The sequence below is a fragment of the Papaver somniferum genome, unplaced genomic scaffold (assembly GCF_003573695.1).
Source record: "Papaver somniferum cultivar HN1 unplaced genomic scaffold, ASM357369v1 unplaced-scaffold_128, whole genome shotgun sequence".
NCBI classification, from domain to species: domain Eukaryota; kingdom Viridiplantae; phylum Streptophyta; class Magnoliopsida; order Ranunculales; family Papaveraceae; genus Papaver; species Papaver somniferum.
This window is the reverse complement of record NW_020621936.1, coordinates 4,791,816-4,801,529: the sequence shown is the minus strand read 5'-3', so window position 1 is coordinate 4,801,529 and position 9,714 is coordinate 4,791,816. Positions and strand designations below refer to the sequence as shown.

Below are 9,714 nucleotides of genomic sequence, written 5' to 3'. Positions count from 1 at the left end.
ATTGATGAAACTCATGTGTGAAGTCACGGTTATATTATTAGCGATTTATGTTGCATAAGTTATACGTTTAGTATACATATGAGCCTTGATTTTAGCTTTTTTACTTTGGCAGATAATAATTAAGATCTTGTCGACCTTTCTCTGGTAAATTTTGTCTCTTTTTGTTATTATTTTATCTCACAGGGAATAACAAAACAATAGGGGAGAGTTCTATATTAAACTGGTGCTTAAACGTCATATCTTTGTGGGGTAAGTGGTTGTGAAAGCCGAGGAAAAAATTATTTTTGAAATGCCATTGTTTTAAAAATATATCAAAAAATTAAATAACTTTCAAAATACGTAGCCAATATTCGTATAATTTATATATTTGTAAAGCTCTTTGAATTGTCTACGTAATAAGTACAAATAAGAATATTAAACTTATATTTTACGAAGAAAGATTCATTATTATTAAATTTGGTATTGTTAAAAGAGCCAAATTTAAACATGTGCATCTCACGAGTGTTTTCACTAGATGTATATAGGGGTAACGTTGACTCCACTCCATCTATCTGAAAGTAAAAAAAAAATAAAAAAAGGGGGAAAGTGAAATATCTACAGTCTAAAAATAGGCAACAAACTGTCAAGGTAAGACTTCATGGCCCAATGGATAAGGCGCTGGTCTACGAAACCAGAGATTCTGGGTTCGATCCCCAGTGAAGTCGTTTTTTCTTTTATTCATTTTCTTTTTTCTTAAATTCTTTCGTGTTGCTTTGTATTAAACAAAAATCCCCAATAAAGCCGTTTTTGCTTTTATTCGTTTATGGCCCATAGAAATAATGCAGAAGATGATTCACCATACAAACCAGGTCCCACGTAAACGTTTCTTGCCATTGCAAAAAGAAAACGTACAGTTGTTGGTACACATCACCATTACAATAACGTTATTTCAAAAACGCGGAATTGTTTCCGGAATTTCTTTATTTGTCTAGTAGTAGTGGAATGACTTTATAAAACCTTTGTCTGAAACTGATTACTGAGATATCTTTCGCCTTCACTCTTCTTCTTCGTTTTCGATTTTTTACAACAACAAAAAAATGGCAACTCTTTCAGTTCCTTCTCATGTTCCTTCTCCTTCTGAAGATTGTGAACAACTCAAAAAAGCTTTTGATGGTTCGTATCTTCACTCTCTAATAGTCTATCTATTACATAAAATGAGCTTGTTTTTTATTTGTGATTCTATTAGATTGTTTCATATGATCGTAATGATGATCCGTTGTGTTCTATTTGATCTTTGGTTTGATTGGGATTTGATTAGAATAGATCATTTCATATTATGAAATGTTATTAATATTTGCCTTATTGGAGTTTTTTCTTGGTTCATTGAAATCTGTCCTGTAAAGTTATTTATTTAGTGTTTTTCTTGATCAGATCTTTTAGAGATCTGGATTTTTAAACTTTATGCAACCGATCCGTTACCAATGAAGTTACTCTGATTGATTTTATTATTTGTGTATTTTGGTTAGATTAAACAATTTTTTGTATTATCATCCTTTTGTTTTTAGAGAATCGACCTCTCTTTTGATCAGCTTTGATCAATTACCTCCGATCTGGATATCAGAGATTCTCGAGCTTTCCATCGAGAAGCTCTTGTATTATTATTATGTATTGTCTTAGTACACCGTTTGGATTTGGATTTACTAACTTGATGTTGCTAAATGATCTTTTGTAGGATGGGGAACAAATGAGAAGTTGATCATATCCATATTGGCTCACAGGAATGCAGCTCAACGCAAGGCAATCCGACAAACTTATACTGAAAATTTTGGAGCTGATCTCTTGAAAACTCTTGATAAAGAACTTACAAGTGATTTTGAGGTAAGGTTTTTCTTTTACTTGTGTAAAGCTTAGCTTTTTCCTTATCTTGGCATGAATTGGGTTCCAATATTTTGGCTACTACAGATTATTTTGTAAATGCTATGCTGTCGTTTGTTTTTGGTCGATTTTGTCTCAAAAAGCACATACAAGTTCATTGTGTTCCTGTCCACTGAGTCAGGTTAGTCAGATACACTTGTAAACCTGACTTGCTGACATTCTAGTCAAACAATATGCATGAGCCAGATCCAGTTTAAGGTACCAGAGATGAAAAAAGCTAACATTCTTTCATCTGAGTTAGATCTGATCGGACTTAAATACCATACCATTGATTAACGAATCAATACCAAATTTGAGAGTATACAAACTATGTTAAGAGTCGGTATTGTTTGTCCGAAGTTGGTAACAGTTTTCACTACACTTTTTTGAATATCATGCTTTAACCGAATTGGCTTTTCAAGATTAATGTTTTGCTTCCTCTTCTCGGATATTGAACTTTGTGTCCATATGAAAGAAATGCATATTTTTGTTGTTTAACAAGAGTACTTGACTGTTTACTTTTGTTCGATGTATATTACCTATCCCTTAAGAATTCTGAAGTTTATTTCTCATAACATATGTGACGTAAACAGAGTCTGCTGCATTTGTGGACATTGGACCCTGCTGAACGAGATGCTACATTGGCTAATAGAGCTGTAAAAAAATGGACTGCAAGTAACCAGGTTCTTCTTGAAATCGCTTGTACAAGGTCTTCACATGATCTGTTTTTGGCAAGACAAGCCTATCATTGTCTTTTCAAGAAATCCATTGAAGAAGATGTTGCACAGCACACCACTGGGGACTTTGGCAAGGTACTTACTTTACCACTTGAACCTATCTCGTCTCTTAACAAATATATATTAGAAAAGCTTTGCTTGTAGTTCTTCAGTCATCAAAGTTATCTTATTTTAAGTCTTTTCTGTTACCCAGCTTTTGGTACTTCTTGTGACCTCATTTCGATACGAAGGACCAGAGGTGAACACGACACTGGCAAAACAAGAAGCCAAAATACTCCGCAAACATATTACTGACAATGCCTGTAATCATGACGAAGTCCTTAGGATTCTTGCGACTAGGAGCAAAACTCAGCTCAATGCGACCCTCAATCACTACAATAACGAATTTGGCAATGCTATTAACAAGGTATCTTACATCTCTCTAATCTTAGGCTTGTGTACAGCTTGTGTATCTCGATTCTCAAAAGCCCAACTATCACCAAAGAATTAATCTTTATATATTCTTTTCATATCTCTTCAAATTCGGTTAGACTTTCATTTGTTTAATTTTCCCTTGTATACTATGTCTTAAAGGAGCAGTTGAAGTTTTTTACCCAAGTCATTCTTGTTCGATGGCTTTTTTATATGAAATGGAATTTTGCTTCTGATGATTAAAGTAGCTTTTTTGTTCCTAAGTTGTTAAGTAATGAATTACTGAAAGCATGAGAATTTTTTGACGGATAGTAAACGATTAACTTATCAGGGGTTATGCTAAAGCAGTTATTTGCATAAATAATTTGCAGGATCTCAAGTCTGATCCCAAGGACGAATTCCTCAAAGCATTAAGATCCACAATCAAGTGCCTAACAACTCCTGAAAAATATTTCGAGAAGGTTCTGCGCTTGGCGATTAACAAAACAGGAACAGACGAGGGAGCTCTTACTCGAGTTATTGCTACTCGTGCTGAGGTTGACATGAAACATATAGCAGCAGAGTATCAGCGAAGAAGCAGTATTCCACTTGATAAAGCCATTATCAATGACACCCATGGAGATTATGAAGACTTGCTTCTTGCTTTGATCGGTCATGAAAATGATGCATGATTAGGAGTTTCTCGGATATGCAATATTACAACCAGGGTTTCACCGTTCAGTGTTGTGTGCTGCTTTTAGTTCATAGAACATCATAGTTTTCTATATCTTTCTTATAGGTACTTTCTGCATCTTTATGTGTCATATGACTGACTATAATGCGATTTGGATTTCTGTATAAGTGGTTTTGCTTTTCATTAATGAATAAATATGGTAGCCTTTGGTTTTAAACTTGATTTCACACCTTATACCGTCTTAATATGAGAATCCTTGTTTGATTTTTTTGATAGGAAAAAGAATGATAAATGAGAAGATCATCATAGAAAGACCAGCTTTAATGATCTGATTGTATTAGGAGATGTTGGTGTTGGCTCTAAGGTTTGTCATTCAGCAACCACGCAATATATAAACTTGTTCACATGTGTTGATACTTGGTAGTATTGGGTCACTGGACACTGGTAGATTGATTGCTCTCTGGCACAAGGAAAATAAGTGAAGCCAATCCCGAGCAAAATAATTTCATCTTTTAACAAACAGAAAATGGTAGAGTTTTATCCGCAAAACAGTGATAATTTTCAAAATGCAAGTGGTAGTATACTAGCAGTTACGAAACTAAGATTGCCCGTCAAAACTAAGCTTCAGTTGTGCAACAAATTTGACCAATAGTTGGCATCTCAACAGAAAAACAAGTGTAAACTATAATTGAGAAACAAATGAAAAGAAAATTGAAAAGCAGCTGCTGAAACGGAAAATTGTTGGTAAAAGCGGGAAATTCTCATTTAAAACATTTTTTAGTCACTCGTACAATATCTTTTTTAGGTGTATCTACTAACTATCTACTATTCTACTGGTAGAAAAAGAAAGAAGGGTCCGTGAGAAAGTTTGCTATAAAGTATAAACAAACAAACAAAAAAAAATAAAAATAAAAAGCTATAAAGTATAAACAAAAAAAATAAAAAAAAATGAAGGTGTGAAGTGTGAATATGAACCAAAACCAAGTGAATGACAAGTTCAAAAGACATGCTTCAAAAACAATTTCCGGTATTATTATAGCTAATGTCACCAACAGACATAATAACACAACTTTCCAGAAGACACATTCATGGAGAGGTAATCATACCAGCATGGTTAAGAAATATTAGGTCAGAATTGCAACACTGGTGGGCATAGTTGGTCAACCAGGCCAAATTTGAATGACCTAGTCTGTCTTATGAGTAAGATTGGGATCTCACTGAAATAAGGTGGCGAGACCGAGAATTCCATCCAACAACAGCATTACATAAAGGTTTTCGGCAACAAACTTTACTACCTAACAATGCAACTCTGCCAAACCTTCTATTTGACAAATTCATAAAGCATAAAAGGTTTTTTTGAACTTTCAACATATATCTGAGACAGTGGCTTAGTTTAACAGAGCTAAGATACTCCATATCAATACAGAGTCAAAATATCCACATTTCACATACATCTGAGACAGTGGCTTAGTTCAACAGAACTTAAGATCCTCCAGACTAATACATCCACATTCAAAAGCAACAAAACAAAAATTGCTTATTTCTTTACAGGCTCTACATAGAGAGCTCCTGAACTAGGGTAGCGGCAAACACCCTCAAAAGTAGTTAAAGTTCTTTTAAACTGTTATTTGATGAAAAAACTCTATAAAAGACACGAACTCTAAACCTGGTGAGACTGAGTTATCCTAATACGCACTGAACATAAAGAACAACAGCATTAGTTCATACCGTGTGACGAATTTACAGCTTCCTCACTTCTTTGAGAGCACCTTAGAGTAGATTCTCTTGCAGTAGGGGATCATTTTCAAGGTTGCTACATGAGGTCGGATCGTTCCAAACAGCTTATCACGGAGGGTGCCCTACGTTTTATAATAAACAATTAGAACAAAATAAAACGAACAACAAAATCGAAGAATCATCACTTGCACCACACTTCCTCCGTCTCTAAACATCCGACTAGTATTATGCTGTGCCAGAGACTACATTGGGCCTCAAATGGATACATTATGAGGTCGGGACATCTTTCTGAGGTTGGTCTTTTTACTGCCTACTGCCTAGTTTAGATCCTTGTCGCCAAATACTATAATCCCTCCACGAGTTCACATTGTTCTAAAACTTTGCACACATTCAGGTATTATTATGTGCTCTTTCAGGGTGATAAATGTTTTAGAAAATTGGATTAAGCTATGATTTATACTCTGGTCGCCTCAGATAGATATATAGTAACACACTATTCACAATAAAAATCTGTGGTAGAATTAATGTCACTATAAACAAAGTGAATTTAAAAGAATACTCCTAAAATCTATTCTGTGTTGGGCGAGATACCTTAGCAACATCTAGAGCAGTTTGAATGACGTAATTAGCATAAGGGTCTTGCAGCAGTTGTTCAAATTGGGAAGGAGATGACAGTAACTCAAGGATAATCTTTGTGCGGTACTCTTCAGTGAAATTTTGGAGACATTTTTGAACAACATTGCTGCTAAATTTCTGCAGCGAAAGGTGTGCATAGTTCCTCTCAAATTGAGAATGCAATATAGCACTTGCAAATGGCAGCTTAAGTTCCAAAATGAATTGGATCGCGTAATTTCTGTAAAACCAAAGGAAACGAAGAGCTTGTATCAGTAACCAACTTCAAACAAGATGATGAATGCAGAGCTACGAGATCAAAATGGAGGACCACAAGCATTGAAATATTTGCAAGAGCATGATGGTGAAGTTTAATCTCAAACAAGAAGAGGTCCGATCAAAATTTCAAGAGCGGGATGAAGAGAAAAGTTCTACTTTGTAAGGTAGAAAGCAGATAACCATAATATTAGCATATAAAAGTTAACATAAAGAAACACAAAAATGGTGGTATAATGAGCATTTTTAAGAAACTACCCAAAAGCATCCTGCGCAAGGAATAGGCCATTCACGCAAATTTCAGCTACCAATTTTTCTCGGCATCCGCCTGTAGCGTAAGTGATACACTTTTGCAAGACACAGCATCCATGTCGATCAACTGCAATTTCAGTGCAAAATCTTGCAGCAGCATCGAATATAAACTGCAAAAAGAAAGGGATTTCAGACTGAGATAGACATTCTACATAATCATGTCAACTTTGAATAAGAAACGCAAAGATAGTTCTTTTCAGAACAAGTGCACATAAATCTGTTGAATAGCTAATGAACGAAAGGACATTTGCTGAAAAAACAAGATAAAGCTACAAGTCAGTGGAATTACTGGAGGATGGCAGAAATTTTATGCTAGTTTAGAACTACAAAATGCACACTTGTTTAAAAGAACAGAACATAAGGGAGTGACATGATCATATACTGATTTAACCAAATCACTGAAATAAAGTTAGAACTGACAGTAAAGGTATCTTTGGATTTTTTTGCACCAAAATTGCATAACAGACTAATCTGAGTTTAATTGGGACATTGGATGCCATACAAGATTTAACTTGGACAACTGCAGAATGAAGATGTGCAACCAAAAAATAAAAATCCAAAATTTGACTTATAAAAATCCAAAATTTGACTTGAACATTGCATACTATGTAAGCTAAATGATAACAAAAATTGTGGAACAATAAGTTAAAAGACAATTGTTTTACCTTGTTGTCATCAGTGCTAAGACATTGAAGACACTTCTGAATTACATGATTGCCGTTGGTATCCTTTATCAAATCCAGAAACTTAGGCTCCAGTGCTGATATAACATGGGTAATCTGCTCCCGAGTTTTGAGAGTCTCGATCAGCTTTTGTACTGCCCTTGTGCTGAAAACAAAGTAGACATAAAATAACAGAGTGACAAAATATAACTACGAAACCAAATTTGAGGATGAAAAGTGAAGATTACCCGTGAGCATTCAGTGAAATTCGAAACAGCTGATTCCGCTGTCTTGTGACCTTGACAAGAATATGCATTCTCTGTTGTTCAGTACAGACATCCAACAACCTCTGTATAAGATAATTCCCAAACGGATTCACCATTAGTTCATTCACATTATGAATTATCTCATCAAATATCATCTGTATCTCTTGTTTATCTCCTTCATCAAATTTCCGCTGCAAGAACCTGCAACCATTTTGATCCTTTGCTAGATAACAAATTCTCCCTTGAGCATCCTTCAAGGTATTATACATCTTAGAACTGTGACTACTTTTACAATCAACAACAAAAGGATTATTTCTTCTAGAGTTAGGCAAAGCACCCACCAACACCGTTGAACACTTCCCATTAATATACAATTTCTTACCTTCCCTTGTACCTCTTTTGTTTTTTACACTATTCAAGTTACTCTCCTGAAAACCCAGGCCAGCGTCACCATGAAAACCTCCAGCATATCGAGGGTTCCAACGACTCGAAAAAGTAGTTCCTGACCTTCTTGGTTTCATGGAATCAGGTGAACTTGGTGCATCCACCACATTACCATTACCATACACGTTGGAATTTATGGCATAAGAATTCCCCGATTGGTAACGCAAATCATTACTTATAATAGGCCTAGTGGCATCATAAAAATTAATCGGAATCTGAATATCTCCACTGTACTCATTACAGTCCAAAAAACCTTGTCGTTGAAACCACATATTCCTTAATCTTTCATCACATGGCAAAGTCTTTTCATACCTCGAGTTCTCCTCATTTCGATCCTCCAATTTTTGCTTCCATGTACTGCACGAGTACATATCAGCACCTGAATAAGGACCATACGAAAATTTTGAAGGACTAGTAGCAGCAATCTCTCGTGTCCCCCCCCCTGGGAACTTATTAGATTGTCGGAAGGTACCCATTACCGGTGCTAATCTTCTCTGATGTTCCATAGAAAACAAATCATTTGAATAAAAGAAGCCATAATAAGGGTCATGATCAAAAAATGTCATATAATCATCTCCATATAGATCATTGTTCTTAACATGACCATTACTAGTAATGAAATTTTCCTTTTCATCTTTAATATCCATTTTTGATAGATCTAAGGTATCATAAGAAGAAGCAGGTTCAGTCTGTTCACCAGACTCATTAGTATTCAAGTAGTGGGTATTACTATTAGTCTTATGTAAATCTCCAGAAAGAGAACTTGATGAAGAACCATCACCACCAGAATGTAAAGAGAGTCCACTAACTGGAGAATTACAGTTCTCATATAACATACCTCCCTTATTATTATAAGTACTCTGTTTCAGATTATACACATTACAAAACAATTGCTGCTGATGATGATGATGATGACGTTTCTGTTGTTGATGTATGAGAGGATTTCCAGGTGCCGGTGCATGAGAAACAAAATCACCAAACAAACTATCAATATATTCATTGTCCTTCATTTTTCACTGAAACAGAACAAAAAAAACAAATTGATAAAAACCCATAGTCAGAACTTGAAAACCCATATCCAAAATCAAAAACCCATTTAAAAAAAAAATCATAAACAGAACAGAAAAACTTGAATTGATTACCTTTTGATCTTCTGAGAGACTGGAATTCGGAGTGGGTTTTCTTCTTTTTTGGATAAATTATGGAATTGTTGGTTGAAACATGCAAATGAAGAAATGAGATAATACTGTTATATAGAAAGAAACAAAGAACAAAAAGGTAATGCTACTGTGTAAATGTGTACATCTCACTTCACGCCATTAAAACCAGAAAAAACTCAGAAAACAGAGACGTTTTAGTATACAGAGAAAAAGAGAGAGGTGAATTGCACTCGCTACTTTACCTCTACTACTAGTAGAAAGAGAGAAAAACACTCCCTTTCAAGTGATACTGATAAGGTACTTCGAGCGCTACTAAAACAAATATTACTACCTAGTTATTACACCCAATGGGTGGTTTTCACGTTAGCATTTCAATAGAGATTGAAGGAGATACTTGGGATCAACGGTGGGGAGATGAGTAGTCTTGATGTGATTGGCTTGTTACCTTTTTGGGTGTTGAAAATAGTGACTTGATTGTTGGATAATCAGTGCAAGAAAAGTAAGTGTAGAATAACAGAATAGGCTTTGAGA

The 9,714-nt window shown here is 35.1% G+C and overlaps 2 protein-coding genes and 1 non-coding gene across 3 annotated transcripts; 2 read left to right on the top strand and 1 right to left on the bottom strand.

Annotated features, from left to right (window-relative positions):
* The first annotated feature begins 631 nt into the window (after window positions 1-631).
* On the top strand, window positions 632-704 carry TRNAR-ACG. Its single transcript has one exon. It is a non-coding gene; the product is annotated as a tRNA-Arg (tRNA).
* Window positions 705-984: 280 nt separating this feature from the next.
* On the top strand, window positions 985-3,933 carry LOC113331818 (annexin D1-like). Its single transcript, XM_026578461.1, has 5 exons — window positions 985-1,152; window positions 1,712-1,857; window positions 2,487-2,705; window positions 2,824-3,036; window positions 3,413-3,933. Exons 1-5 carry the CDS (start codon window positions 1,077-1,079, stop codon window positions 3,710-3,712), a joined length of 954 nt encoding a protein of 317 aa, XP_026434246.1. The 5' UTR covers window positions 985-1,076; the 3' UTR covers window positions 3,713-3,933.
* A 1,169-nt stretch (window positions 3,934-5,102) lies between these two features.
* On the bottom strand, window positions 5,103-9,440 carry LOC113331817 (putative pumilio homolog 13). Its single transcript, XM_026578460.1, has 6 exons — window positions 9,166-9,440; window positions 7,562-9,039; window positions 7,317-7,479; window positions 6,598-6,761; window positions 6,043-6,304; window positions 5,103-5,573 (listed from the first exon to the last, which is right to left on the bottom strand). The coding sequence occupies exons 2-6, from the start codon at window positions 9,031-9,033 to the stop codon at window positions 5,466-5,468; spliced, it is 2,169 nt and encodes a 722-aa protein (XP_026434245.1). The 5' UTR covers window positions 9,034-9,039; window positions 9,166-9,440; the 3' UTR covers window positions 5,103-5,465.
* Window positions 9,441-9,714: the final 274 nt, after the last annotated feature.

What these genes read in the sequence shown, in the direction of transcription:
- LOC113331818 (XM_026578461.1), top strand. Translation starts at nt 1,077, where the DNA reads ATGGCAACTCTTTCAGTTCCTTCTCATGTTCCTTCTCCTTCTGAAGAT. An exon ending in AACTTACAAGTGATTTTGAG is followed by an intron (nt 1,858 to 2,486) that starts GTAAGGTTTTTC and finishes TGACGTAAACAG; the next exon opens with AGTCTGCTGCATTTGTGGAC. An exon ending in TTGGCAATGCTATTAACAAG is followed by an intron (nt 3,037 to 3,412) that starts GTATCTTACATC and finishes AATAATTTGCAG; the next exon opens with GATCTCAAGTCTGATCCCAA.
- LOC113331817 (XM_026578460.1), bottom strand. Translation starts at nt 9,033, where the DNA reads ATGAAGGACAATGAATATATTGATAGTTTGTTTGGTGATTTTGTTTCT. An exon ending in TTAGCACTGATGACAACAAG is followed by an intron (nt 6,762 to 7,316) that starts GTAAAACAATTG and finishes TTCTTTTTGCAG; the next exon opens with TTTATATTCGATGCTGCTGC. An exon ending in CTGCTCTAGATGTTGCTAAG is followed by an intron (nt 5,574 to 6,042) that starts GTATCTCGCCCA and finishes TATAAAACGTAG; the next exon opens with GGCACCCTCCGTGATAAGCT.